Source organism: Erithacus rubecula (assembly GCF_903797595.1).
Source record: "Erithacus rubecula genome assembly, chromosome: 4".
In the NCBI taxonomy this organism is placed as follows: domain Eukaryota; kingdom Metazoa; phylum Chordata; class Aves; order Passeriformes; family Muscicapidae; genus Erithacus; species Erithacus rubecula.
Window position 1 is genome coordinate 65,026,594 of NC_136686.1, and position 27,970 is coordinate 65,054,563.

Below are 27,970 nucleotides of genomic sequence, written 5' to 3' on the forward strand. Positions count from 1 at the left end.
GCTTGCTCAGTGCTGGCTGGGGCCAGGGTCTGTAAAGAAGGTCCAAGCCACATGGCTGCTCAGGGATAACCATTTCTGGAATCATTATTCATTTATGGCACTGATTCCTGACCCACACCAGCATAAGTGAGAGGGAGGCAGGCTCAGCACCAAGCATGGCTTCAAACTGATGACCCAGAGGTGAAGGGCCCCTTCTCCCATTACTAATCCCCTCAACCACACAAGCCTCCTGAAAATGATGCTTTGGTTTTATTGCCACAGGGGTCATTTATAAAATCATAAAAGCCAGGTTGAGAAACCAACCCAGCAGCAGCAAGGCCAAGCATGCAGAGAAAGATCTGAACAGCCATGGAATGGGGCAAGTTCAGCCCTCCCATGGCATCCTGAGTAATTCAGCTGATTAAATGTGAGAAGTTCTGATTCATGGAGAGGAGGAGGAAATGCATAAACAACTTACCAAAAGCTAATTTCTTTATTATTGCAACCAGAAATGACCAAAGACGGCGTATTTTGAATGTCTGCACATTACATGTGGAAAAACCCAAAAATCAGCATTGCAACATCCAACAATTCAAAATAAAATAGAATAAAAAAAATCAAACCCAAGAACTTTCTTGACTGGTAATTAACAGGGACGGAATATAAACGAGATGGCATTGAACAAAGCAGGTAACAGTGTACTTTTAATAAACCCATTTCATCCATATCTCCACTGATTTGCAATTTAACAGTTCTATCAGCAAAGCCTCATTTCCCTAACTAGACTGGTACTTTTAAAAACATGACTAATTCACTCTCATTAGTATCAATTTGGATGCATTTAAAAAATAACTCTTAATATCTGCACAACAGGTGAAAGGGACATATTTCTCCAATATCAGACGTTCTCATTGCATTGGTTTAAAATACAAATATCCCCAAATTAACCAATGCAATCTAAAATTAGAAAACAAAAGGCATAAATTATTTTCAAGGTTTATTCTTATTCATCTCTGAGACCCATTGCACTACAATATCTAACACTGACTTTTATTTCATTTTCTCTGCACCTTCCTTCCACATTTTCAACGGGGAATGTGACTGGGGTTCAGTTTACTGTTCTTTCCAAGGGGATACACAAAGCAGAGGAACACACCTGCATCTCCTCTACCTAAATACGATGCTTTTGGCAAACTCCCTAACCACTTGTTAAAAAAAAAAAAAAAAATAGAGAAAAAGGGAAAAAAAAAAAGTCCATCCCAGCTACAGATTAACACGCTGTAGCTGCCACTAGAAGTGCAGAGCCCCCCTGGCCTAAGCTCCCAATTCAGAAGGCATTTAAGTACATGTATAACCAAGTGTGGGAACAGGCTCCTTGAAGGCAATAGGATTACTCACTTCTTAAGAAGTTGCCACATGTTTAAGTATCTGAATTGAGGCCTAATTATGGTGCTGGCCACCTCCTCGTGCACACACAGCTGGGGCAGAGCCCACCAATCCCTCACAGCCATGAGGACAGGCCTTTGTCACACAGGCTTTCAGTAGCTGCTAGGTTTGCATTCTCGGGCAAACGACAACAAAAAATCCTCAAGCCCTAAGAAATAATTAAAAAAAAAAATTACTTTATAAATATCAGGTATTTACACGTGTGAAAACCTTTTAATGGGAAGTGTTTTTACACACTGATGAAATGTACAAGCAATGAAAAGGTAGGTTGACAAAGACTTTAAAAAAAAAAAAAAAACAACCAAAAGTCAAAGTATAAAATATATTACAGGTCCACCGAAAGAAATTCACACGGAAGAAAAAAATTGACACAATAGAAACTTTTTCTTTAAAAATAGAAGATATATCACAAAAGCTTGAACATGTTTATTTTATGTTAGTACTAAAAATCAAGGAAAAAAGCTTCATATTTTCTCGTCACAAAAATATTTACCAGCCACTTTTTATTTCCACATTATGATTATCTGGCTCAGCAAGAGTGGAGGCTGAACTGTATCCAGACTACAGAAATCATTCCAGAAGGCTGTCTCAGTTTACAACTTACTGCAATTTACATTTTCTCCTCCTCTCAGCACCTTACTGCAAAGGCTCAAGAGGGATTAATAAGAAATCAAGAAAGAATAGGACAGATATCTGTATTTACAACATTCATCCGTGCTGCTGCCGAGCCACAGGAGCGGGAGCAGGAACCGCCCAGGTCTTCGCTCGCTCTGTGCAAACTCCCCTTTGGCAGGGGCAAGGGACAGCAGGGACAGCATCAGGATGTAGCCAAATGCAGCACCCTGGGCTGGGGCAGGGTGTGGACCCCACCAGCCCCCCACCCAGGGCATCTCCTCGCCCTGCTGGCTGCAGGGACTGAGCCCTGGTGGAGCCTCTGCAGCCCCGCGGGGCCGGGAGCTGCCGCGGTGCCGGCGCCGCTTCAGTCCCTGCCCGGCCTCAGTGCGCCCTGTGCTTCCTCTTCTTGTGTTTTTTATCCTTCCTTTTGTTGGCACACTTGGAGCAGAACCACTGCATCTCTTCTGGGGGTGCAGCTGTAAGCCCAACGCAAGGCCTGTGGAGGAGGGGAAAATAGCACATCATCTCGCTGGAGTAACTTTGGTTTCTTAACCCAAAAAAATGAAACTTTCCACTGGCAGACAAAATCTGGCCTTGGAATTAATATAGCAATTATCATTATCTTAATGAATGTAATGACCCAAACCTAAGGTTTCTCACTTTGAAACAAAAGAGAAATACTTAGGGCAAAAAGTGATACAAAAGGATACTCAGATAAAAAGTGTTATTTTAGTAGAAAATATGAGTGCTCTTCCAGGTGTAATAGACTAGATTTAAAATAATTTCAAATGTTTCTTTAACATATCTGCAAAAACCCTTATGATTTTATGTAGTTTTAAAAAAAAAAATTGCCTAAAAAGTGATTAATTTCCCCTAACCTTTTTATAAGAGCTGACATTTATATTACTGTTCATACAATGCTTCATAATTTGAACTGTCTATCTGTATACACTGTGCTCATAATCCTGTAGTTCTCACAAAATTACCGGAATCAGCAATATTTCCCAGCAGTTTCAAAAACAACCGTTATCACCAATGCCCATTAATTAAAAAGTAACTCTCCTTCACAGCTTAAAATCTGCCTTTTCAAATTCCAGAGCAACAGAGATAAAAATATCTTCCAGATTATTAAATTGGACACAGTAAAGCTATTTAAATATTCCCAACGTCACGAACTATTAGGAAAAAAAAAGGTTTTTTTAATAATATAGCCCCAATCTGCCAGGCAGTGGCAGAGCAGGATGGATGAGAAGAACTTACCAGTGATACCAATCATCGCAGTCATCACAACCTATCATTGGACTGCCATCATCTGGCTTGTTACAGCCAGGACAGATCCAGATCTGGTTACCCCACTCATCTCGGATCTGGTGCAAAGAAAAGCAAAGTTAGCTGGTTTTCAGGGCTAAGCAAGCAGGAAAATTGATATTTAAAAAAACTAACCCACAAAAAAAAAAAAAAAAAAAAGGTTTCTTGCTTATCTGGCTAAGCCATTCAGCAGCCCCTGTTGTTATGTGTGAATTCTCTGATCATGAGAGCTCAGTGTTACGTCTTAATTGATTTTCCTACACTGCTCATGAGGACAGAATCATGTATTTTCCTGCATTGTCCTGTGAACCAGTAAAGCCAGTTACACCACCCGAGCCAAGCATGGGCATTCACACACAGAGCCAGGGCTTAAGGACACAATTCCCTCTCTGTCTATACCTTTAAAATTCGACCCTGTTAATGGCAGGCAGGAGCCACGGCAGCCTCCTGAGAAAGATAACAGTTCTTATGTGCATGTAAAATATACAGCGCCGTGTGTATATATTGCTGCATTACTTATTAGCCAAAGTCTTCAACTCCAACGAGCTGATAAGATCAGGATATAAAAAAAGTTGTTACTGAGTAACTTTCCATTCCCCTTATGACATTTCTGTCGCAGTACAATTTACTAAAGGGTAAATGAAACAAGAAAGGCAGATCATTTACAGTGCTGGGCAGCTGCTCACCAGGTTCATCATATGCATTTTTTTAATGTTTATATCCTGCTGGACCCATTGTTTGTGTTTTTAGATTTCCAGTGGTTCTTGAACAGCTCTTTGCTAAAAACATACACGTAAAATGTCACAGAATCCACCTAAAGGAGTGCAATTAACAACACAAAGTACAAAATGTCTGGGGCATTACCCTGACTCCATCACTCCTTTATGAAGATTTGTGCATTATCGTTGAATCTCCAAAGCAGAAACTGGTTTGTTCTCAGCTTTTGTGCATTTATACATATCTCAGGCAATAACTTTTTGCTATCTGTACAGCTTACAAACATGATATTAAAAAGTAGATGAAAAGCCCCAAATGTTCTTTGTGAAAAAAAAAAAAAAAAAAAAAAAAAAGTCACTACACGGTGGTCTGTACATCTTAGACCATTTCCTGAAAAATCAATAGGAATGTACCAGAGCTGCAACCAACACATCACTCTTCCCTGATTCCTCTTAAAGCCCTGAATGTTTTTGTGGTTTAAACCTCAAAAATACAAGTCCCAGGAATATTAACCAGGGAACAATCCCCTTTTCAACAGAGATACGGAGTAGGCACCATCATAACATTAACTCAATTTCCAAGCTGATTGATTGCAATAATCATTCCTATCTACCATCTAATCTCACATCTGCACAGTCATTTTAAGTTGCTGGAGAAGCATCTGCTCCCCAGGTGAAGTGTCTGGGCTCAGAGTGAAGAGGTGCAGAGGCATTTCAGTGGGATAACCCTGTTGGGGAGGGAGGGGATGCTGTGCCATGGTGCTGCAGAGAAGGGATGCTGTGGGATGTTGGGTCAGGGCTACCAAACCTGCCCATACACCTGGCTGCACCCCCATCATCCCCCAGCACAGGCACCTCATTTCTGGTGCTGCCTGTTTTGGGCACTGGCCCTGACAGGTGTAGGCAACACTGCCAGATGTTGCCCCATCACAAAATTGACTCTCTAACTTTTCCAAACTTAGTTTTTCAGGTATTTTTTTCCCCTGCAGAATGGCTGCCTCAGTTCTCAGGGACTGGACAGGGGCAGGGTGGTCTATAATCACAGAAACCTCTGTCTGTTTGTTAAACAAGAACTTGTGCTGCTGAATATTAAAAATATTGCTTAACTTCTCATTCCCAAATGAGCCAAGGGTCATGCAAGGAGGGACAGAGCAGGATTGCTGACTGCTGTGTTAGTGCAAACCACTGAGAGCTAATGAGCAGAGCACATGGACTGAGATGCTATCCAACAGGGAGATGTGTATCCTCTCTTTCTTGAACTATAAAATCACCCTCCTCTCCTCCCCTGCAGAAGGGAGCTAGGCACCTCTGTCACACTCTTATCTCTAAAACAGCTTTCCCATGTGATCTGAGGAAAATCACTCTGTCTCCTGGATTTCCTTCATATAATAGGCTAATAGTTATTAATAATTTTCTTCTTCCCCAACCCCTCTCTGAGCATTTTGACTTATAAATCTGTAACATCAGGTGTTTCTCTGCATGTGCACATAGTTGGGTCCTAATGCAGTAAAGCCTTGGATTCAACTGTAATGTTCTAGAACATCACTTTTCACAAGGGCCTGGAGTGACAGGACAAGAGGGAATGGTCTAAAGTTGAAGGCAAGTAGGTTTAGATTGTGTATTAGGAAAAAAATATTTACAACAAGGGTGGTGAGGCACTGTACAGGTTGTCCAGAGAGGTGGTGGACTTCCTACCCCTGGAACTGTTCAAGGCTAGGTGGGATGGGGTCTGAATACCTGGTTGAGTGGAAGGTGTCCCTGCTTGTGGCAGGGGGCTGGACCAAGATGGTCTTTAAGGCTCCTTCCAACCCAAACCAATCTGTGATAATCTATGGTTTTGTGAAAAGCAAAAATAACCAGGAGCCTCCATATCCTCTGAATTCTCCATTAAGGTGCTAAAGTATTACCACTGGATATATCCAGGCACAGTGCTAGATTTTCATTTTAAGACTAACATAATCTCTAAATAATTTCATAATTACCGAAGAAAATGGGATGTAGCAGAGCCTTAAGGAAATGTTTCTCTCTTAAAGTAAATTTTGAAACCTTTGGGCACTACTGTAATAATAACAATGACAGTAATACTGGTGTCTGTAATAATAAGAGTGACTGTGGGTTTACACTGTGATACCAAAGGTAAGGCTGTGTCCTGCACCCCAAGGATATGCAGAGCTTGTGTGACATTGTCCAGTGCTGTAACTAACTCAGGAGTGAAATGTAGCAGCTGTTTAAATAGAGACCAGTAACATGATACAGCAGTTTAAGTCCAGCAGGGAAGCACCTTTCCATTAGAAATGCAGGGTAGATTTATATTAGAAATCAATACTAGAACAAGAATCATAAAAATTAAAAAAAAAAAAAAAATCAAGCACAGCAAACTCTGTAATAAAAGTAAGCTTTAGGTGCTTTAAATGGTGGGATTTTTAAACTGCAGCTAAGCAAGGTGTCACCAATCATGCTGGAATTTAGCCAGGACAGAGAGAATAACAACACTACTACCCTTGTGCTGCTTTTCAAGGATCAGGAATGCTCAGGACTTCATTTCACACAGCATCTAAAGCAGAAATTCTCAGCAGCACAGCAAGTCTTGTCCTACCCAGACATATATCCACATTCTTTTAGGGAATGCAGTTCCTACACCATGTTACACAAGAGACTTTTCCAAAGGAATGAAGAATGCTGCCCGACAGAGGCCAAGTTCAGAGCATGTGTCAAACACACAAATGAAGTGCAGACTAATGAACAATCTACAAACTTCTGAGATGCACAAACATCTGCAATTTCTGTATGTCAAGGAAACCAGGAAAGAGATTAGTGGACTCTACACATTTCAAATGAGGGCTAAGTCAAGTCCTTGATGTTGTATGAGGGTTTTGTACGTTACCTGACTGACAGCAAAATCTATGGTGAGTCTGACATTTGAGGTTTCAATTCAGCACTTTTGAAAGCACCTATAAAAAAACCCCACCTCCAAAAATAAGTGCTCTAGCTCAGTTAGCAGAAAATATTGTATGGGATATAGTTGGACTTGTTAGAAGGAACTTAAATGTGGAACTGGGAACCAGTGAAAAATTCAGTCCAAGTTGTAATTTTCAATTATTAACTCCTCAAAACCTGTATGGAAACAAGGGCTGGATAAACAGCATTTTAACAGAGAGCAACATCAGGAATCCAGGAACCATGAGTTTGAGCTGATGAGGCACCCAGGAGCTCAGCAATTCCAGAGAGGAATGGCACTGGGACAGAGCACGGCGTGTGTCACCTACCACGTAAGTACTGACGGTCTCGGTCACCACGCTCCTGACAGGAGCTTTGGAGCCTCCAGCTGCTGACACAGCTGGGGAGGGTGGTGGGATCAGGACTGGTGAGATGGTGGCCTGTGGAGGAGGAGGAGCTGGAGCAGGAGGAGGGGTGACATGGACAGGAGCTGGCACCGGTGATGGCACAGGCGGAGGCGTCTTGGGCCGTGCTGCTGGAGTGGGAGGTTTGGCCTCTGGAGCTGACACCACCTTGCTGATGACTCTGCAGGACCAACATTGAGAATTGTTAGAGCTGATGGGAGAAAAGCAACGATCCATCACTGACTAGAGAGAAAGAAAATATAGAGCAGTTAATTCATGTCACCCTGGAGTCACCAAAGAGGCTGTTCAACCCCACACAAGGACTGCTGTCATTGCTGCACCCATCCATTTACAGAATAAAGCACAGAGCCATTACAAAGTGAATGCCAGGACAGCCTGAGCCAGTCTGTTCCTCACTGTCATATAAATATTCTCTGTGGCTTTAACTAAACCTTGTTTCGTTAAGTTTTATTGCATTAGCTCAATTTGTGGGAAATATTAGAAAGGAAAGTTAATCAGCTGTGAACAGCACTGATTTTAATCTTCAAACTGAGAGACAATATCATCCTGTTAAGATCCTACATTAGGGGGTTCTGCAAATATTTGCTAGTTTGGTATTTCTTTCCCCAAATGTTTATGAAAGCAGCAGTGGATCTAGTCAGGACAAATAAATGACGCACACTAGACACTCAGCAGTTAAAATATTGCTACTTACTGGAGTAGCTGAAGTAGACAGGATGTAGCTCTAGTAAATACACTGTATAGAGCAATCCTGCCCAGGAAGGGGGATACATAGAGGACCCAAGGTTTATTAATGACTGTTGATACACAGTGTTATTATGTGCATGCAATTTCACAGACAAGCCAGAAAAAGCACTTATTACAAGGCTCTAGGCTAGAAACATAAAGAGAAGGAAAAGGAAAACCCAAAAAACAACTAAAACCTCAATCAAAACACAGGATAGGTCTATTTGTTTTACCACATTTTGGTAAACCATTTAACTAATTTATTTATATTTGAATGGGAACTGTGGGAGTGACTGATTTATGATGGGACTGTACGAAGAGGGTGATTTAAAGAAAGGTTAAGACATTTCAGGGACAAGGATGCCTTAAGAAAGTAAAAAATGGGGACATCAGTAGAAAAACCATGACAAAAATCATATTGCAATGACTCCTGAGAACCAGAATTCCACTGCCAGTGGGAATTCTAAGTTCAACTTTGGAGTTTAATGCAACCCTGATACTCCAAAGCAGTATCACTATGATTGGAGACATTGCCTGAATTTCAAGTCAATAAAATTCCAAGCATCATTTAAGGAAGGCTTGGAATTATACAGTATGCAATGCCTGGCTGAGATAATGGTGGTTTTCCTCACAAGATATGCCACCTGCACTACAAAATCAGAACTGTGGTGAGTTATAGTAAAAACATATTATGAAACAAGAGCAATGAGTTTGGTAGTCCTGCCTAATCCCCAGCTGCAGCATCACACCTTTTATGAGCAAACAGGAGAAAATCAAAGAGTGGAATCTATAAGGTGATAGATGATTCTTCCATCAGCAACACTGAGGACATTCACACTACATATGTCCCTTTGATTGCTTCAGGGAGCTAATGTGGGGCTCAGGCTCTGTATATGTGTCAGTAAGGTGCTAGACTGTGAGTCAAAGTGCAAGAGTCTTAATTTATGTTGTCTGTGACTTGCAGAAGGAAGGAAGGAACTACTATCAGGCCATCCTGAGAGCAACCTACGCATCAAAACCAGCCTCCTCCTGTTAGTGGGGAACATCCAAAACCTCACTGTTATCTCCCACCAAAGAAGCTTTCTCTTTGGCTCATGATGTGTTTCTGGATCAGTGAATGTCTCAGTGTGGGGCTCCTGCCAGACTAGCCATCCCCAGCTCAGATGCTTCTTCTGTGTTTTCCCCATTCCACAGACAGCCCTGGCTCCCAATGCTGAATGCCCAAAACCTTGGTTGGTGCCAATATTCCCATGGTTTACAAAGTTATCCTCATGATTTGAGAGCCACCTCTCAATAAACAAACTCTTAGCAATCACAAAAGTGAGGATAGGGACAGAAAGCAAAATTTAGGAGCAGCAAAGACATTTGGATGGTTTCAAACATCATTGCCCCTTCTTTTCCTGCCTCCCTCTCCCACCTCCTGCAAGTAAACAAAGCCTTGCTAGGAGTTCTTCAGGGAGTCAACCCTCCCCAAGTCTAGACTAGGAAATGTATTAGCTAATAGGGCTTTAAACACAACTTTGCACGCAGCATAAACAGTCTGAAAGAAGTATTAGCTAATACAATTTGAATAAGAGTGACCATGCCCAGCTAACACATGAAATTAAATTACAGAGTTTCTTGGTCTAAAGCCAGCTCCTCCTCCTGCACAGGGTCTTCGAAGCCACTCTGCTAATAACTGCAGAAGCTGCAAGGAGCACCACATGTGAAATCTTCCAAAACTACAAATATTCATTAGCACAGGGATTGGCTGGGCTGCCTGGAGTGTGCAATTAGGACATGTTCAGTATATAGGGCAGCTTGTTTATCTTGATTTTAGAGCTCAGTTATCAAAACAGGAGATCGGCATTTCGGAGCACGCTTGGGCTTACCACTCCCTTGGGCTAATGAAGTTCAGAGACTTTAGACTCCAGAGTGGAGAAATGAATGGTTTTGTGCTGCCCCATTAGAGGTGATGGAGTAATCCCAGCGAGGGTGGTTTAGCCTGTCCTGAAGAAGGGGCTGCACACATGGCAATATGGAGGTGGGGAGAAATCAAAGGGAAATAGCAGTCCCACGACTAATAATTACTGTTACTTCAGACTTGGAGAGAAACCTGATATCAAAACACTATGTAAATGATGGCAAGATTTATGAGCTCTGTTTTATAGACGGGAAAATTGAGGCACAGAGCACACTGTAAGTAGGTGGCTCTCACTGCAGCACAGCCTCGATCCACCTGAGTCCTGCTGGGATTTAAACTCTTCCTCGGGACATCACCACACATATATTGTTGTTACCTTATTTCTCAAATGTGTTTTCATGTGTCCAAAATCATCACTTAGTCTGCAAGAATAATACTACATAAAACAGACTTTCAGCTCCTTCTCCACACCAATCCAAGAACTCTAAAACTGAGACTGAATGAGTATTTTTTTGAGCAGTCAAACACAAATTAACATCAAACACTACTAACACAGAGTCCTGACACAAGAACTGCATTTCTCTGCAGGCTGCTTGCCTGGCAATGTACTACAAACAGATTCTACATTGAAAGATAAAATAGTCAATTAAAAGTTGTTTTTGAATCAAAACAGTTCCTCAGAATAAAGGGGTGTGAGAATATGGAATAGATGTGGTAATAAGAGCCTCCATAAATTGTGACTACAGGTTGCCACTCCCTTTGAAAAAAATCCCAAAATTAATGTAAACACTGTGTATTTGGTTGTGTCCAACCTAAATTCACTTTGGATTTCTTTTCAAATGCCAGCAAGAGCTGTCCTGCTTACAGAACCTCAATATATTTATCACTGAACATGTATTGATTTGTCACAGAGTGCCCAATAGTAACCTAGAAACCATATCTAAAAGTAATAAAAAGGGAACAAATCAGAGGGATGTAAAATTTAAAGTGGAAGGATAGAAGGACAGAGAAATCCTCAAATGCCATAATTATAATTTTTCTGTGTTGTTTTTTATAGCCCCTTTGCTAAAAGAGCAGAGCATAAAGCTTCCTGACAAATGCAAATTTAAGTTATTTTTCTTCCTCACAATCTGTTCCAGTGCAAACAGAATTTTGAGAACTGAATGGAATTTTCCATTGCCACTTCTGCTCAACTATGTCAAGGCTGTGTTGGGCCAAGACAACAGTGTGTAATATCTGAATTTCAGCTGAGGAGAGAGATCTCATGGAATCAAAGAAGGGAAGATTGGGTTGGAAGGGACCTTAAAGATATTCCAGTCCCATCTCCTCAGCCATGGCAGGGACACCTTCCTGTAGACCAGGTTTTTCAGAGCCCCATCCAACCTGATCTTGAACACTTCCAGGGACAGGAGTCCAAAACCTCCCTGGGCATCCTGTGCCAGTGCCTCACACCCTTATGTAAAGATTCAACACTTATCTACTGTTTTAAAACTGTGTCCAACACTGCTCCAAGGGGAAGGAAGAAAAGAAAACTTCAATGTTTCTGTTTCTCAGGAGGGTAGAGTGAATGAAAACCCTTTTTAATCATCACTCTGGGGCAATCACCCTGTTCACAGTACCCAAATGGATGAACACCAAGTGCCAGCTTGCAGGCAAAATGCACATTCTACCAAGATCTGAAGTGTTGCAACAGGTCAGTTGGTTTCTAATCAGCTCTAAGTGGCAGGAGCTGTAACATTCTACATCTGGAGCAAAATGAAGCTCCAAGGTGTGAAATGGTTTCCTATCTTTGGAAGTAATTTATTTGATTTCATCCTGATCCTTACGGCTGAAAGCCCCATTGACTGCTTCACCTCAACACAGGGGAAAGACATGCACCAAAAGGAAATGGCTTTTCAAAAACAGGATATGGGCCACAGGGAGGAATGATTGCTATGGGCAATGAGCTCCAAAAAAATGCTGCATCAGTACTTTGAAAGGTTTAGTAAAAAATCACAGTAATCTTTGTTTCTCCGAGGCAGAGCTCCCAAGAAACTGTTTCTCTGCCCAGAGGAAAAAAGTAACATTTGAAAAGTTCTAATTATTTTCTGAATCCATGACCCATTTTTAAGTAAGAATGAGATAAATGGGTCTCTGTGTGTAAGAAAATTACACTATCAACTGCACTGACATAACTGAAACTAGTGCAATTCATTTAGATTATCAATGATCATATTATCTGTTAGCTTTGATATTCCCTTATTGATATAAATTCCTTGATGCTAGAAAGTGATGTAACTATTTTGTTACTGAAAAATCTCACACCTTGCACCAGAAAACAACTAAACCTCTAAGACTTATGGGTAAGAGTGTCAAAAACACCTAAGGAAATCAGGAAATTTCCATATGGTTTAGATTCTTCAAAGATAACAGGTGATTCTTAAAATTTTATTCCAGCCCTGGAGGAGAGTCAGTGTGATTTAAGCTCTGTAATGTAGGCTAATTCCTCTATTACTTTTAGAAAGGCAAATTTATTTGCTGTTTCATGCCCTGCTGAATATTTTATTCTGTGCAAACAAGTCATATTGGCAAACAGAAGCTCCACAAGCAGAAGCTGTGACCAACCTGTGAGTTTGCAGAGTGCCAGAATGCACCAAACCTCCAACAGAGCCCCAAGCAATTTTGCAAGTGAAAAGACTTCAGCACTTTAACATCACCTGCCATGTGCTATTCTTCTCCATCAAGAAAAATCATTATTCCAAGATAACATCCACTCTTTTGGGTGCTTGCTTCTCCCAGGTAAAGCATGTTGACCTTCAAAGGTGCACATGGAGACCAACAGCTCATTCTCCATTTCAGAGGAGCTGGGGAAGGGTCTGGAGCAGGTGCAGCTGAGGGAGCTGGGGGGGCTCAGCCTGGAGAAAAGGAGGCTCAGGGGGATTTTATCACTTTCTAGGACTCCCCAACAGGAGGTCCAGCCAGGTAGGGGATGGTCTTTTCTGCCAAGTAACAAGTGAAAGGACAAGAGGAAAAAGCTTCTAATTGAGCCCAAGGAGGTTCAGATTGGATATTAGAGCAAATTATTTCCTTGAAAGGTTTGAGAAGCACTGGAACAGGCTGCCCATGGCAGTGGTAGAGCCACCCATCCCTGGAGGGATTTAGAAGTGACACATATTGATTTGTCACTTGTGCACACAGTTTAGTGATGGACTTTGCAGTGCTGGGTTAGGATTTGATGATCTAAGACATCTTTTCCAGCATAAATTATTCTATGACTCTACTATTCTGACATTATGGCAAAGCTCCACAAACACCTGGACATTCAGTCTAGCTGACACTTCCAGCTATCTCCTTTGCTTTATGGACACATGATGCACTGTTGAAACTGAATTACAGGTTTTCTCCTGTTTATTTTCCCATTACTTTAAGTGAAACACAGTCCTGCCCTTGGCCTTCACCCTCTGTATCTGTTACACCCAGACTATTTCTCCCAACAACCACAAGCACCTTGCTGTCCATGACTCCTAAATCTGCCTCCCATTTTCTCACCCTTCTGACTTACACCTCTGGATGGTTCACTGCCAGTCTGACCAAACACAACTGAGCTGCTAGCGTGGCATCTTGGTATCTTTCATCTTTTTTTTTTCTCTTATCATCAATAACAAACATCTTCAATGTTAAAACCACCTGGCACCAACCCCTTCTGCTGAGTTCTCAAGAGCAAAACCAGAACCTGGTAAAACATGTTTATGTCAATGAGCTCTTTGCTAACTTTCTCTTCCCAGCAAATTACCTTTTATTGTCATTTGTTTTGTGAAATGTTATGGGATACATGATCTAGGAGATTGCCCATAAACCAGTCCTATATCCTCCCTTTTTGGTGGGAACTGGTATAGAATATGAATTGTATTAAGTACCAGAAAGTTGCACCAGGATGGGTTTAGAAAATCTTTAAAACTGTAATTTTCAACTTGTTACCAAGCTTGTTTTTGAAAGACACAAGTAACACAGACAGTCCTGGACTTGGAGACACTGTAGAGCTGAAGATCAATTGCTAACAGGACAGCTTCACTAAATTCAGGTAGGACCATCTGCTCTTTTGTGGCTATTTATGCTCTTCTTGTCCACATCCAGCTCCAGGAACTATCTCACAAATCCTTGGGTCTATGCAGTTTCCTCACTTTTGTTTAAAAACCTCAATGAAAGAGTGAATAAAACCAAGCACCTCTGTCAAAGACAAGAACAAATCAGTACCTTTCTCTTGCAGTCATCCTCCATGGAAAGTTTATTTTTGAAATAAATACCCATCTGCCTTTCTAATCTTTCACACATATTTGATCAGTTTCTGTTGTGCTTCACAAGGGCAGCTGCTCATGGCCATTTACACAAGCAATTCCCTCATGTGTCTAAACCTGCCTGAAGTAATTTTTTTTTAATTGTGGTATACAGTGTACATTTTTTTTTTTTTTACTCTTGAGCAATAAGCAGCAAAATCAAATAATCTCACAGTAAGTTGTTTTGTTTTCTAATGACTCAAGCCTTTTTATGGATTCACTTTTGGAGTCATCACCCAGTGTGGCCAGCAGCAAAATGAAAATAATTTGCCACAGACTACTACCTACCATAAACAGGATGAATAATTAGTTGGGGTGGCTTCAGTAATTAAAAAAAATAAAAGGAAGAAAAAACCTTAGGACTAAATCTGAAGTTGTAAATTTAATTCATGTTCAAAGAAGAAAAAGCTGTGCTAAATCACCTCTAGAAATACAAACAAAAATGATCATTTACTTGGCTTGGTAAAAGGGATATGATATTCTTCACTTTTTTTTTTCATGTAAAAGCTGCAATCCTGCAGCAAAGGAGAGGCTGGGGAACCTCCACCAAAGTGAAAGAGCCTTTTGGAAAGGTACAGGACCACACATGGGGATTTTACAGCAGGATTTGGGCCAATATATTACACTAAAAAAGAACAATTGGGAAAGGGATATGAATCATAGCTGACACAGTATCTTCATTAAAATACATCCAGCATTTAAAAAGGCACCAAAAATCAGTCCTCCAGCTCTTATAATTTAAAAGACCAGAGAACAGAGAAATGTGGCTATGTCAGTAAATACACTCACAAAGATTGATGAAAGCTGTAAAGATCACTGGAATTCCTTCAGCACACCTTGGAGAGGAGCAAGATCATTTTTCATTACTCTGCCTCCTCACTTAGGTGGTCTATTGATCATATCAAAAATGATTTCACCATTACATGCTCTTTTACAGCACAAGTTGGATTGACACCCAGAGCAGTAGTTCTGCCAATGCACAGCTAACATGGCCTTTCCCTGCTAAAATAATTGGGATGCCATTAGCACAGCAATAAACACAGACTTTTACTGCTTGCACTCTATTGTTTAATTTTCCCAAACAGTGGTTACCCTTCTCCATTTTTCTCCCTCAAGTATCACTTTTTTTTTTTTTTTTTTTTTTTTTTTTTTTAACCTCTCCTCTGTAATTCCTCAATGAATTCTCCTCTGGAGCTTTTCCCTGAATAAGCAATGGCAGGGTAACCAACACCACCCACAGCTGTGTCCCACAGTGCCACCCTGTCTGTCCCAGGCTTGGTCACAGTGCCTCACCTGCTCCAAACACTGCCCTTATTCATTGCAATGTGTGCAAGGAGGGGCTTCCAGCAGGATTCCTTTACCTGTTTCCCCACCACAGAACAGTGCAATAAATGCAATGGGTCATGAGCTACTTGGCTGGTAATGCAAACCTAAGGCTTGACAAGTCAATAAAAAGCCAATCCTTCCCTCCCCAGCCACATGTAGGGAGCCAAGGCTGGAGGCAAACAATTTGGGTATGCCTGTAAAGGGAGCCTAATGAACCCCATTATCCAGCTTTTGTGGGCAAATACTATGAAGGCAATAATGTAAATTATCAAAGTCTGACTAGTGCTCCACTAAACAGCACCCAAAGTTCAAAAGTTCCTTCACATCCACTGATTTATCTGTATGAGAAAAACTCTATTAAAGAAGCTCCTGAATATACACCAAATGTAATGATCAGTTGCATTCTTGGAAATTGCACAGGGCAGGATTCTAGTTTAACTGCAACCAGCAGCAAAGTTTTGGATATCCATCTTCTTTTCCACAACTCACACAGAGTTTGAATAGTTCTAAAAGAAAACATATTTATGTTACAGCAGCAACTCAGATCCCCAGTGAGCTTTGGGGAGCACCAACACAGTCCTTGCCTAATTTCTTTCTTCAGCCAGGTCAGTAACAAGCATATGGATGCATTTGTTAAAACCTTCTTCTTCTTCTCTCCTCCCTTGGTGCCATGACTTCTAAATTCTGATTGTGTATGTGTGTGTGCAGTTTTCCCAAGAAAATTCAGTCTCTGTAGAGTTTGCAACTCAACTCTTTCATAAATCAAGCTTGTTGAAGACAGAAGATCCCTCATTAAGGCATTTCTTTTTTGGTGAACATACACTTGGTGGCACTCTGCATATTACAGGTGAGATTATATAGTTCTGTGGGATTTCAAAAAGTATAAGTGAAGAACTGATTTACTGCAATTTTGAATTGCACTTAAAATAACAAATTCTTGAGAAAATAGAGAAGGGCAGGGTTAGACTGGATATTGGGAAAAAATTCCTCCCTGTGGGGGAAGTTTTGGACTAATGGATTCATTCTCCCATATAGAAGTTCTTGGATGATAATCAAGAAACTTGGTGTAATAAACTAGGTTCTCCTATCCTCCTAGTCCCAGAAATACTCTTCTGGGTCACTGATATTATACAGAGAGGTCACATCTATGATCACAGGACAATTTCTCTATCTTGACCCTTGGTTTTGAGATCCTCTGCACAGGATGTCAGCTGGTTCTGCTCATGGCTTTTTGTCAAAATGAGCCTCTACATAAAAATAAGTTGGTCTTGGACTTACAATATCCTACCAAGTAATAAAGATTTTTAGTGGGCCAATTAAGTATCTGGGTAACAATTTTTTTTTCATCCCTTAATTGTTTTAGGATTTTATCTTACAATTCACAGGTTATTTAATATACATTTTTATAGGCACACACACATACATATCTGAGCATGTGATTTGTTTTTAGAGAAAGTCATGTATCTACTCACTTAAAAAATATAGAAGACAAAGGACAATTTCATTAGAGCAGCAGGTCAGGTTTACCAGTTAAACATTGTTAAAATGCCTGTCTTCCCCCTTCTTCCTGTCTGCTTTCCAGGTTCCCTGCTGATGGCAGAGTTATGATATGGGTCTGGAGCAAAAGGCTGAAATTCTAAGGTAAATTTGGAGACCTGATTTCACAAAGAACATATATCCTGCTTCCAGGGCACAGAAACACTGAAACAGCACCCAGTGAGTAGTACTGTGCTTTGTGGTCTGGCATCAGTGTCAGCAGCCATGTGTTTTTTCTTAAAGGCTGTATTTAAATGTAGACTAAATTTATGGGAAGTATAAAACATAACAGCATGTACTTTTGCTGTATGTCAGCTGTAGTAGTAGCTGGAATGTCAACACATTATCAATAGATATGATATAAAAAAAGCTTATGTTGAAAAATGATAGTGCTTAGGAAAAATAACAAGACAAAAAGAAGCCATGATGTAATTGAATAAAACTATTAAACCCTACTCATCATTTGCAGTTCATTTAAAATTTAAAAGTCTGTGTTTTTTGTTTTGCTTGTTTTGTTTTGAAAAAAGATAGCATCTCTAGTTCCTTCCTATACTAACTAAATTAGCAATCTACCTTGATAACACTGGAATGAAAAAAAAAAAAAAAAAAAAGTGAAAAACCTTTCCAACATATCATTCAAATCATATCTAAAAAGGTGGTCATAAATATTTTAGAACCCAAGCAAACCAATAAGAGCAAGGCCCATTAAGGATAAGATCTTTTACAACAAATTAAATAAAACAATTTATTGAAGCCTGGACTTGAGATAAACTAGATTTACTAGCTGACCTTTTATTCATTTAAAGAACAAAATTAGCTCTAATTGCATTAGAATGGAATCCAGTAAATTTCTTCTAATGTGGCATCCATGCAAGTATTGCTGTAATTGTTTACAACTAAGATGGAAATGCTTTGATAATCATCTACTTTCTTCTTGTTTTACTGTGCAGTTAAAACACTTGCAAAAAAACTCTTAAGTAGGACAGTTTTTCCAATATTGGTTTGTCCATCCTTCAGCAATAATACATTTTCATGTCTATTAACCCAATGTTGTTAATAGCCACTTTTTTTGAGCTGATGTGTGTTGTAAGAACATTTGCACTCCAGACAAGGCTGAATGCAGGTATTACTTTGAATCTGGGAGAAATATGTACTTTTATTCACAAACACAAGAGAAAAGGTTTTCCTGCTGCTGCCACCACTTTGTACTCTGGTCCAAGCAGGAGTCAACAAGTAAAATTATAAAATCACAGAATGATTTGGGTTGGAAAGGACTTTAAAGATCATCCAGTTCCAACCCCCTGACATGGACAAGGACACCTTCCACTATCCCATATTGCTCCAAGTCCTGTCCAACCTGGCCTTGGACACTTCCAGGGATCCAGGGACAGCCAGAGCTTCTCTGGGCACCCTGTGCCAGGGTCTCACCACCTTCCTCATATCCCATCTCATCCTGCCCTCTGTCAGTTTTTGTCCCCCCTATCCTGTCACTCCATGCCTTTGTAGAAAGTGCCTCTGCAGCTTTTTTGGAGCCCCTCAGGCACTGGAAGGGCTCTAAGGTCTCTCCACTGCCTTCACTTCCCCAGGCTGAAGAGCCCCAGCTGCTCACTGCACTGCAAAGGCATTTTGCCACTGCTGTGTTACTCAGATTGTGCTGGGGTTGTGCTGAGTTTATGGTGTGATGTGAATCTCCATTCCATGCACCATCAATCTGATATTTTCACTTCAGACTCCTGACAGCCCTCATGAAGGGCTGTAAGAACATCTGTTAAAGATGTTCTATATGAAGTTCCCCCAAACAAATTGAACAGGTACTTGAGTACTCCCAAAAGCTTCCAAACAGCTCTTCTCTCTAACAGAGAAATTGAAATAACCAATTTCTCCATCTAGTTTCTACTCATATCAAATTCTAGGAATGCCTAAAAGTTTTTCTTACACCTTTCCAGTATCATCAAACAGCCCCATGTCAGTAAACTGCAGAGACAGGCTAATTGAAACACAACATTTTTATATGATAATTGCCAGATATTTAGAACCTCATTACCAACACAGGAGAAATGTAAGTTTAACTTTCCCTTGCTGTAACACATCAAAAAGCTTTCCTTTCTGCCTGCTATGAGGTCCTCAGATGAGGGTGCTACTAAAGATGCAAAAATTGATCTGGAATAAAAGTGAGTTTCCCAAAAGCCCATGAAACAAGATGTCAGTATCTCAGACCCACTAAGGGCTGGCAGGGATGACAATGATGCACCCACATGATTTGTAGCAAATAGATGGAATCTGAAGTCTCCTCTCAAAATGTGTGTGGGCATGAGAAACACTGTGGTGAGATAAGGTTGGAAAATAACTGGTGCTAAAATATGGCTTCAGAACTTTAATTGAGAAGTTCTGCCTCGAAAAGATGAGTTAATTTCTCCTATATAAACACTCTGTAGTCCTTTAAAAAGTAGAATTGAAAAGTATCCATAGTTCCTCCAGAAGGAAAATGGATTTGTGGGCTTTCAAGGGACAGCATGTCTGGCCATGCACATTTAAATCATGCTCAGCAGGACAGACAAGTATTCTAAGAAAGCTGGAACTTTGTACAGCAACCTGAGGCATGGAAATTTTAGATCACAATCAAATACTGTGAAAGGAAGAAAGCAAAAATGATTAATAATTGGGGTGCAGGTGTCCCTTAGAAACCAAGGGATGACTGAAGTCCCTTAGAAGCTTCAAACCAGTTAAAAACCATGGTTACCTACCAGGGAGAAGCAGGACAGCAGAGAAAAAGAAAATAACCACAAAAATCCCATTTAACTTCTAGAGCAGAAAAATTAGTGATTAGGGAGTTTAGTTCATAATGGCTCTATAAGAGAAACAACTGCATTTGCAGCATTTAATGTGAGGAATGCAAAGGGTAGATCTGTGTGGTGCTCATGTTCACCACTGCACATGAAAGTGTGCTTTGTGCCGTGAAACCAGCACGAAAAACCTGATTAAAAGCAACATACAACACAGGACCAGCCTAAGAAGCCTGGTGACACATTGTTTCCCCAGCCTCTCCAGCCTCCTGTTTATGCTGGATGATCTCAGGATAGGGATCACCCTATTTATGCTCATCCAGTACAAAGTAACTATTATTTGTACAACAGCACCCAGTAATTAGGGAGCTAATGAACCAGCACTTGAAATGCGTTAGGTACACTCATGAATAATCATCAACAGTTACAATAAAACAGATGTGCATAAAGGAATTCCAACTGTTATGTTTTAAAGCACAAAACAACTGTTAGCTGGGGAGTGTTGTGAAACTTAGCTGTAGGTTACACTCAGGATAACCATGCATTACAGAAACCTCACTAAATGTCACTGGAGGCATCATACCAGCCTAGATGGAGTCCAGCAATCCATACCCTAGAAAGACATGGAATAGGACACACAGCAGGATAGATGGAAGGTGATGGGTTTCACTTGGAGAATACACTTTGTTGTACTAATGCCATTTGCCACTGATTTTTAAGCTTTTCCCACTGAAGAGGTCCCACAAGTGCCAGAGGATGGAGTGTGGAGCACACAGCTCCCAGATGGATTCATACTTACATCTTGTCCTGGCCTGCGCCCACTCTCAGAGTCAGCCGAGGAATAACCGGTGATGGAGCTGGAACAACTGGTTCCACCTTTATCTGTGCAGGGAACACAATCATCAATCAAAGACTGCGAGCAGACTCCCAAAATATATTAATTACATGAAAGCACTGATGGAGTTAACCAGAGCATATCAACTTAATGAGACAAAGCTACGACAGACTCATCACTGTTCTCTCTCACTTCATCCCGTGGTGTGGATGGATCTCAGTCTGTGGGGAGTCCCAGCTGCAGCAATTCACAAACATCAACTCTAAGCTAAAGAAACCATATGAAATTTTGCTGCATTTATACCTCCTGATATCATTTGTTAGCAAATCTTCCTGATTAAATAGTTTTCTAGAGACACAAAACTTCCCAGTTTGTTTCTAAACAATGACATGAAATGCTCTGATCTTAGTACTCAAACTTGTCTGGCACCCATTGGTGTTTGCACATTTTTCTGAGATTGAAATTCAATTATTTTCCAGGTTCATCACATAAATGTACCATGACACTCTTGAATCAAAAGGAGAGACAAAACAAACAAACTCCAAGCTGAATTCAGCAATACTGAATACTTTATGAAAGTTCTTATCCACACAGGCATAACATGCACTGCATTTTACTGCAATTAGGCTGAGGTTTTTAATGACTACTTTTCAAGTGGCCTGGGATTTCCATCGTGGTATCTGTCCTTGAACTTATGGTACCAGCATTTGCCAAAATTACCAACTCCCATTGAGCTACTGGTTTGCAAAACCTGTACAGAATGACCACAGATGCTACAGCTGACACTGTAATGATTCTCCAGCCAGTCATTACTCATATCCATATATGACAAGTGTATACACATTATATATAGAGAGATATATAAAGAGAGATGGAGACTGATCTCATTTTGAGCATGTGTGTCACCATATTTAATAAAACAATCACTAGGCTGAATCTGTTCCAGGAACTTAAGAGACAAAACAAATATGCATACATTAAATGGAAACCTGATCAAATCTCCAGTTTCACAAAGCTTTCATAGAAAAAGGGAGGGTAAACAATCAGTGCAAAGCACAGAAAGCAGTGTGGGAGAGAGCAGGCCAGAGTGGGAGGGCTCAGGTGGGATTTATTTTGAGAAAGGTAATAGAATCTCGTGCCACACATTTTGGCAAAAGAATTGGGGCTGCTCTCTAGGAGATGTCCAGGCCATAGAGAGGACAGCAGTCTGTGTGATGTTCCTGCTCTGACACAGTGAACTGTGCTTTGCAATACAGCTCTCCATGGATATGGATTAGCTGATTTCACAGGCCTCTCTCCATGCTTTGTTTATGTAGAACCATTTTTTGTTACATCATTCCTCTGGAGTGTTGCAAGAGTATTTTTCCTCTGAAGCTTCTAATGCCTGCAACAATTTCATTGCCATCTTCCATAGGTGAGCCTTTTTTCTGTTTTCCCAGCATCTTAACCTGTAACATCACTCACTGCTCAGAGATTGAAACTGAACCCTGGAGGCTCAGGACTATGACTGAGCTTTGCACAGGCTATCCTGCCTCTTTTCCTGCAGGTTTTTCCTCCTCTTTAGTGCCTGCTTTGAATATAAAACGTTTTAGGACAGGCATTGCTGCTGCAGCTTCCAGAGACATGCCCACATCATTTATAAAGGTCCTTGGTACTACTCTAAATAGTGGTGGTGTGGGCTCATGGGGTGGAAGAAAAGCACATAAACTACTTCTTTATGCTCAGATCCCAACATCACAGTCTGCTGGGAGAAGAAAACAAGGCTCCACCACAATGCTAAATATTATCCTTTGATACAAGAGAGGAAGCATCTTTCTACAACGTGGGTTTGTGTGTAGGGTTTACATCATGAGACCAGGGAGAAAACCAAGGAGCATTCAGAGTTACATCTTGCAGAGCTTGGTCTTCCTCTACACTGATGACAGGATTTTGATACAGGAGCAAGGGCAGCTCACTTTGGGGCAGCTTTGGCAAGGATGGCTCCATTTCTCTTGATGCAGTTCCTCAACTACTTTAGTTTCCAGCTCAGCTTATTAAGGTTAGCTGAAACTGGGTCAGCAGCTGCTCCCTGAGCTGCTCAGTCACTCCTACAGCATGCCTGGTAATCTCTGGAGTACAAGTGGGGTGTAACTGCTCCAAGTGTTTGCTTTTCATCTGGTGGAGCTGCAAGGCAGTGCCTCAGATCTCCTTTTCTGGCTCCAAGGGCAGCACCCAACAGCACTGCAGGGCATGGAGCTGCAGGCAGCCCTGAGACAAAGCTTCTCCTCCTTGGTGCCACCACCAAACACTCCCAGCATGAACCTTTCAGCTTCTGCTTTCTGCCATTTATGCAGTGTTCTGTTTGCTGCTCTGTACCTTTCAGCAATATTCCAGGAAAAACTTGCTACAAAGCCTCAATCACCCAACAGGATGGGATACACACTTAGGAAATGGGAACATTACAGCTGACTCAGCCTTTTGTTTAACTACAGCAATACTAGAAATGGGACTCTGATATTTCTCCTGGCTATCAGGAGCTGAAACTGCAGTGAGCCCACAAACTCATCTCCCAGGTTGTGCTCACACCTCTGAGGAGCTCTGGGCAGATTAAACACCCAAGCTGTAACTTGATCATTTGCTCCTGCAGCACAAGTGCTGGCTAAATAAGTCATTGTGTGATCTAAAAGCTAAATTAAGGAAACATGTACTTTTAGGGGTTAAAACGAAAGAGCAGCATTCTGGAGTAATACTGGGAATTGGGGCCAGCAGAAGAGCATTTACAGTGGATTACTAAGCTTCCCAAATCACCAAAGAGGTAAAGTCCAGCAATATAAGACTCCTTTGTAGCTAACTAAAAATACATTGTCAGTGGATTTGTCCAGTTTTATGTATAAGCAATACTTCTTTCACCTGAACTAATACTAGTAGTCATATAAGCCCCTTATTGCCATGTGCTGCATTTTTTTTGCTAATCTTCAAGGATTTAGCTTCTTTGCCACATACCTCAGGGCACCAACTGATAAAGCTCTAACTCTCCATTTTTCCAGGACACCAGCAGTGCGGCCTTGCAAAAAATGAAAATCGCTCAAGAGATTTAAAGGGGAAATTTATTTTTAAAATCCTGACTTGCAGCAAAGAGGTGGATTTAAAAAAAGCTTATCTCTCAAGAATCAGTTTAAATTTTAATTCTATCTAGGGACTCTTTCATGCATTCTAGCTTTAAAGTTTATCTTTTGACAGGGACTTTTTGCCAAGGTAATGGGCAGCTTTGTCAATTTAATTTGTCCAAGTTTTCATTAGTGTTGAACTCCATTTCCTAATATATATATATATGGTGAGTCTATACTGAAGTTTTACCAGTTTGTTTATGACTGTTTATCATTTTAAAGCAAACTTGGCACAGACAACTGCAGAAGAAATGCAAAACTGAATGTATGGAAAACAAGCAATTCATTGCCTCTATTTTACATGCACCCATATTTAACTTAAAAAAGAAAATTCAGCAGAAATTCTCAATGACATACTGCCAAAACAGCTCAGGCACAAGATAAAATGGAGAGTCTGTGAAAGTGTTGCTGCAGTCTAAAACCAGACATGAAATTATCATGGACAACTGGGCCACCACCTTGTCAATCACCAACTCATCCACAGCAGACAAACCTTAGTTCTCCACATCACCCAAATTCTGCATGGAAAAAACATTTGTAAACTTTAAAAAAAAGTATCAAGTTTTGAAATCAGCACTTTGCTTCAAGTCCAGCAGGTAAGATAAGAGTGGCAAGAAAAGGAGAGTGAGGAATGTCCCAAATCTGAGCTGGTACAAAACGAGTATTACACTCAAAGCAGGATGTAAAGAGCATCCTGGTAAAAATGGAACTCACACAGTGCTTCCTAAGGCTAAGGATAGAGATTTAGGAACTCTTGTATCCAAGGTTATCACACAGGAAGACAATCTCTTTCTTTTCTTCTTTCTTTTCAATATTAACAACTTAATGCGTATTATAAGGTGAAGTGACAAAAAAAATTAGAGTAAATCCTGAATTAGGGGAGCTGCTTCTAATGGGATTTCAAATCTGATAACATGCAAATATGCTGGTTTCATTTCTTAAATATTAAATATATTCTCAAGATTAGGTGATATTGGAAAGAAGAAATTATCTTTGGCTGATGAAAATCAGTAAGAGTTAGAGGAATGGAAGGAGCTCAAACCCCTTGAAAATTAGCTCTCCCCTTCTGTCTCTCAAGCATAAGACTTGAAACAAAAGGTGACATTTGACCACTTAGACCATAATTTGAAAATAATTTTTTTACTTCAAACAAATCAGAGCAACAAGGGGGCAGATCTGCTAAGAGAAGACTCAGCAACTCTTTTGAGCATGTGAGATAACATTTATTTGAAGGCAGTCTGCTTCTCATTTCTGTCCACCTGGAAATCTCCAGGCTTCTACAAATTTTGAAACAGCAGACTTTTAGAAACAAAATTTAAAGTTTATATAAAAGGTATAGGGTTGCTCCCATTCTAGTGGAAACCTACAAAACAAACTTTCTGCATCACAACACATCCCTTTGCTGTGTGTGGTGTTGCTGAGTCTGAGCTTCAGCTTTTCCAAGTGAAAAGTGAGTTGAGAAAAGCCAGGACAATCTCACATTTCAAATTCACAGAACTAGATTGCACTGTTTTTGTTTTCCAAAGAGGTGGGATAATCTCTGAAGCTCTTGGTGGACACCTTCCTTGGAGCTGTTACTAAAAACCACCAAACCTGTAAGCACCCTTCTCTTCAAAGCTCCTGGACAATTTTCAGCAGCAAACACAGGAACCCACGTGGATTCTTCAAGCAAGTGTGCCACCTCAACTCATTCAACCACCAGCTTACCTTTTCATGTTTGTGTTTCTCCTTTTCTTTCTCTTTCTTTTCTCTTTCTTTCCTCTCCTTTTCCTTCTCCTTCTTTTCCTTTTCTTTGTCCTTCTCCCTTTCTTTCTTTTTCTTCTTCTCTTTTTTGTCCTTCTTCTTCTCTTTTGGTTTCTCTTTCTCCTCAAATAGTTTTTCAGGTAGCATGGGAGACAAGGAAGGTAACATGCTGGGAAGCCTCATGGCAGATGGTGTGCTGAACAAAGGCATAGACATTTCTTTGGGAGGTAACACAAGAGGTGCTGATGGCACCTTTATCTTATCTTCCTTACCCTTATCTTTGAGTTTCTCTTTGTCTTTTTTATCCTTGTCCTTTTTGCCTTTCTCTTTCTCTTTCTTTTTATCTTTATGTTTTTCTCTCTCTTTTTTGGTATTGCCATCTTTCAACTTTACTTTTGTGTCAGCATCCTCAAAGTCCTTTAATTTGAATTTATATGGATCAGGATCATCCTCTTTGAGTAGTTCCTTCCACTGAAACTTTGCTTCCTTGTTTCCTTCCTTGTCTTTATCTTTCTCCTTGTTCTTTTCCTTATCCTTATTTTTCTCCTTGTTCTTCTCTTTATCCTTTTCTTTTTGTTTTTCTTTCTTCTTCATTTTAGTTTTCAGCTCTTTTTTCAATTTCTTTTTCACTTCTGTCGATGAAGCCAACTTGGTTTTCTCTTCATAGACTTTGAGAAGAGGCTCTGGAGTTGGAGGTGAAGCAGAAGGAGAGGAGAAGTAAGGGAAGTTGGTAGGTGGATTAGAAGGTGTCCCCATGTTTGCTTTCCGAATGACCTCATCAATTGAGTCATCCATTGTCCATGAAATGTCTGAACTCGAAGTCCCACCTGAGGCAGGTATTGGAGTAGCTCCTGCCTTATTTGCATTATTGGCAGGAACAGAAGGTTTAGGAGTTGTAGACTCTGAAATAGAAAGTCTTTTAGGACTGGTAAAAATTTCCCCTTCTGATTCAGACCCGGAGGAAAACTCGAAGGGATCGGGTTCTCGTTCTGCACACGCACGAGCAATCACAGCATCGATTGAGTCATCAATGGTCTTGTCCATGACTGGGGCTTTCTTCACCTGGCTGTCCATGTTTGGCTTGGGGGCAGGCTCAGGTGGTGTCTGTCCCTGTTTCACTTGAATATTTTCCTTTCCTATCTTCTCATTCAGTGCAGCCACAGGGGTTCTGCTCGGTGTTTCAGGCTTCACAGGTGGCTGCGGAACATGAGCAGGAACCTTTGGACTTTTGGGGCTTTTTGGGCTCTTGGCACGGCCTGGTGACTTTTTTTCTTTGGATCCAGGTTTTGGTGAACGAATGGGACTCCCAGCTACCACAGGTGAGGGTGTAGTTTTCGGTGATTTTGTCTTTTGTCCTGGAGAACTTGTCTTGGACTTTGTTTTGGGTACAAACGGCTTTGCCTCTGAAGTTTTGGGGGTCAGCACTTGGGGTTTTGCAATGGGAGCCAACATGGGAGGTTCTGGGGAAGGGGGGGCTAAGTCTGTACTGTCCTGAACGTGAACTGGAGAAAGCATTGGTGGGACTTTTTGTGTATTTATTGAGCTAAGAGGCTCACGTGGTTCCACTGCTCCATCCAAGGCATCCCCTTTGCAAACAGACAGTTTTGGCCTTTTCACAGGTGGGAATTCCTCAGCATCAGGACTTTCTAATGGTCTCTTGCTCAAGTAGTTCTCATCATTAATTGCCTCATCCTCTTCCATATCTCCTTCTTCTTCCAGTGGGACCTGCATGGCCTCTGCAGATGTACCTCCATCGGTAGGAACCTGCTCCTCTTCCTCTTCTGTAACAAAGAACATTTAGAAGAGAGTTAGGATAATTGGAATGTGTTTTATAGAAACAAACAAGCACCAGAGCAAATATTCATGTGCAGCTCAACCCATAAGAGACAACTGGCCACCTAAAAGCTACTTACTGGTCTGTTTGGATAGAACATGGGGCACCTCCTGTCCCACACCAGCCACTGGTGGAACTGGCAGGTTCACTGCAGTGTAACACTGAACCCATGAGCAAAGGAGAGGAGGGTAGAGCTCACCCATGGCACAGCCTGCAGAGCAGGCCTAAAGTGTCACTTCTACCCTGAACCACCTTAATGACTTCTTCATTAATTTTTAAATGAAGGGGAAGAGGTTGAAGCACTTTTTGATGTAACAGAGTGTCAAAGCAAAGTGTCAAAGTAAAATTAACCAGAACTGTCTTTCTTGCCCATATATCGCACAATTTTGCTGCAGATTA

At 40.9% G+C, this 27,970-nt stretch overlaps 1 protein-coding gene across 1 annotated transcript in view; it reads right to left on the minus strand.

Annotated features, from left to right (window-relative positions):
• Positions 1–453: 453 nt before the first annotated feature.
• The window catches only part of TAF3 (TATA-box binding protein associated factor 3), a 110,445-nt gene continuing 82,928 nt past the window's right edge, over positions 454–27,970 (minus strand). Inside the window, exons 3-7 of the mRNA XM_079305264.1 lie at positions 25,702–27,518; positions 20,813–20,895; positions 7,331–7,586; positions 3,301–3,407; positions 454–2,536 (exon numbers count right to left, since the gene is read on the minus strand). Of these exons, the coding sequence (XP_079161390.1) occupies positions 2,422–2,536; positions 3,301–3,407; positions 7,331–7,586; positions 20,813–20,895; positions 25,702–27,518 (2,378 nt within the window). The 3' untranslated portion in view covers positions 454–2,421. The remainder of the gene's footprint in view (positions 2,537–3,300; positions 3,408–7,330; positions 7,587–20,812; positions 20,896–25,701; positions 27,519–27,970) is intronic.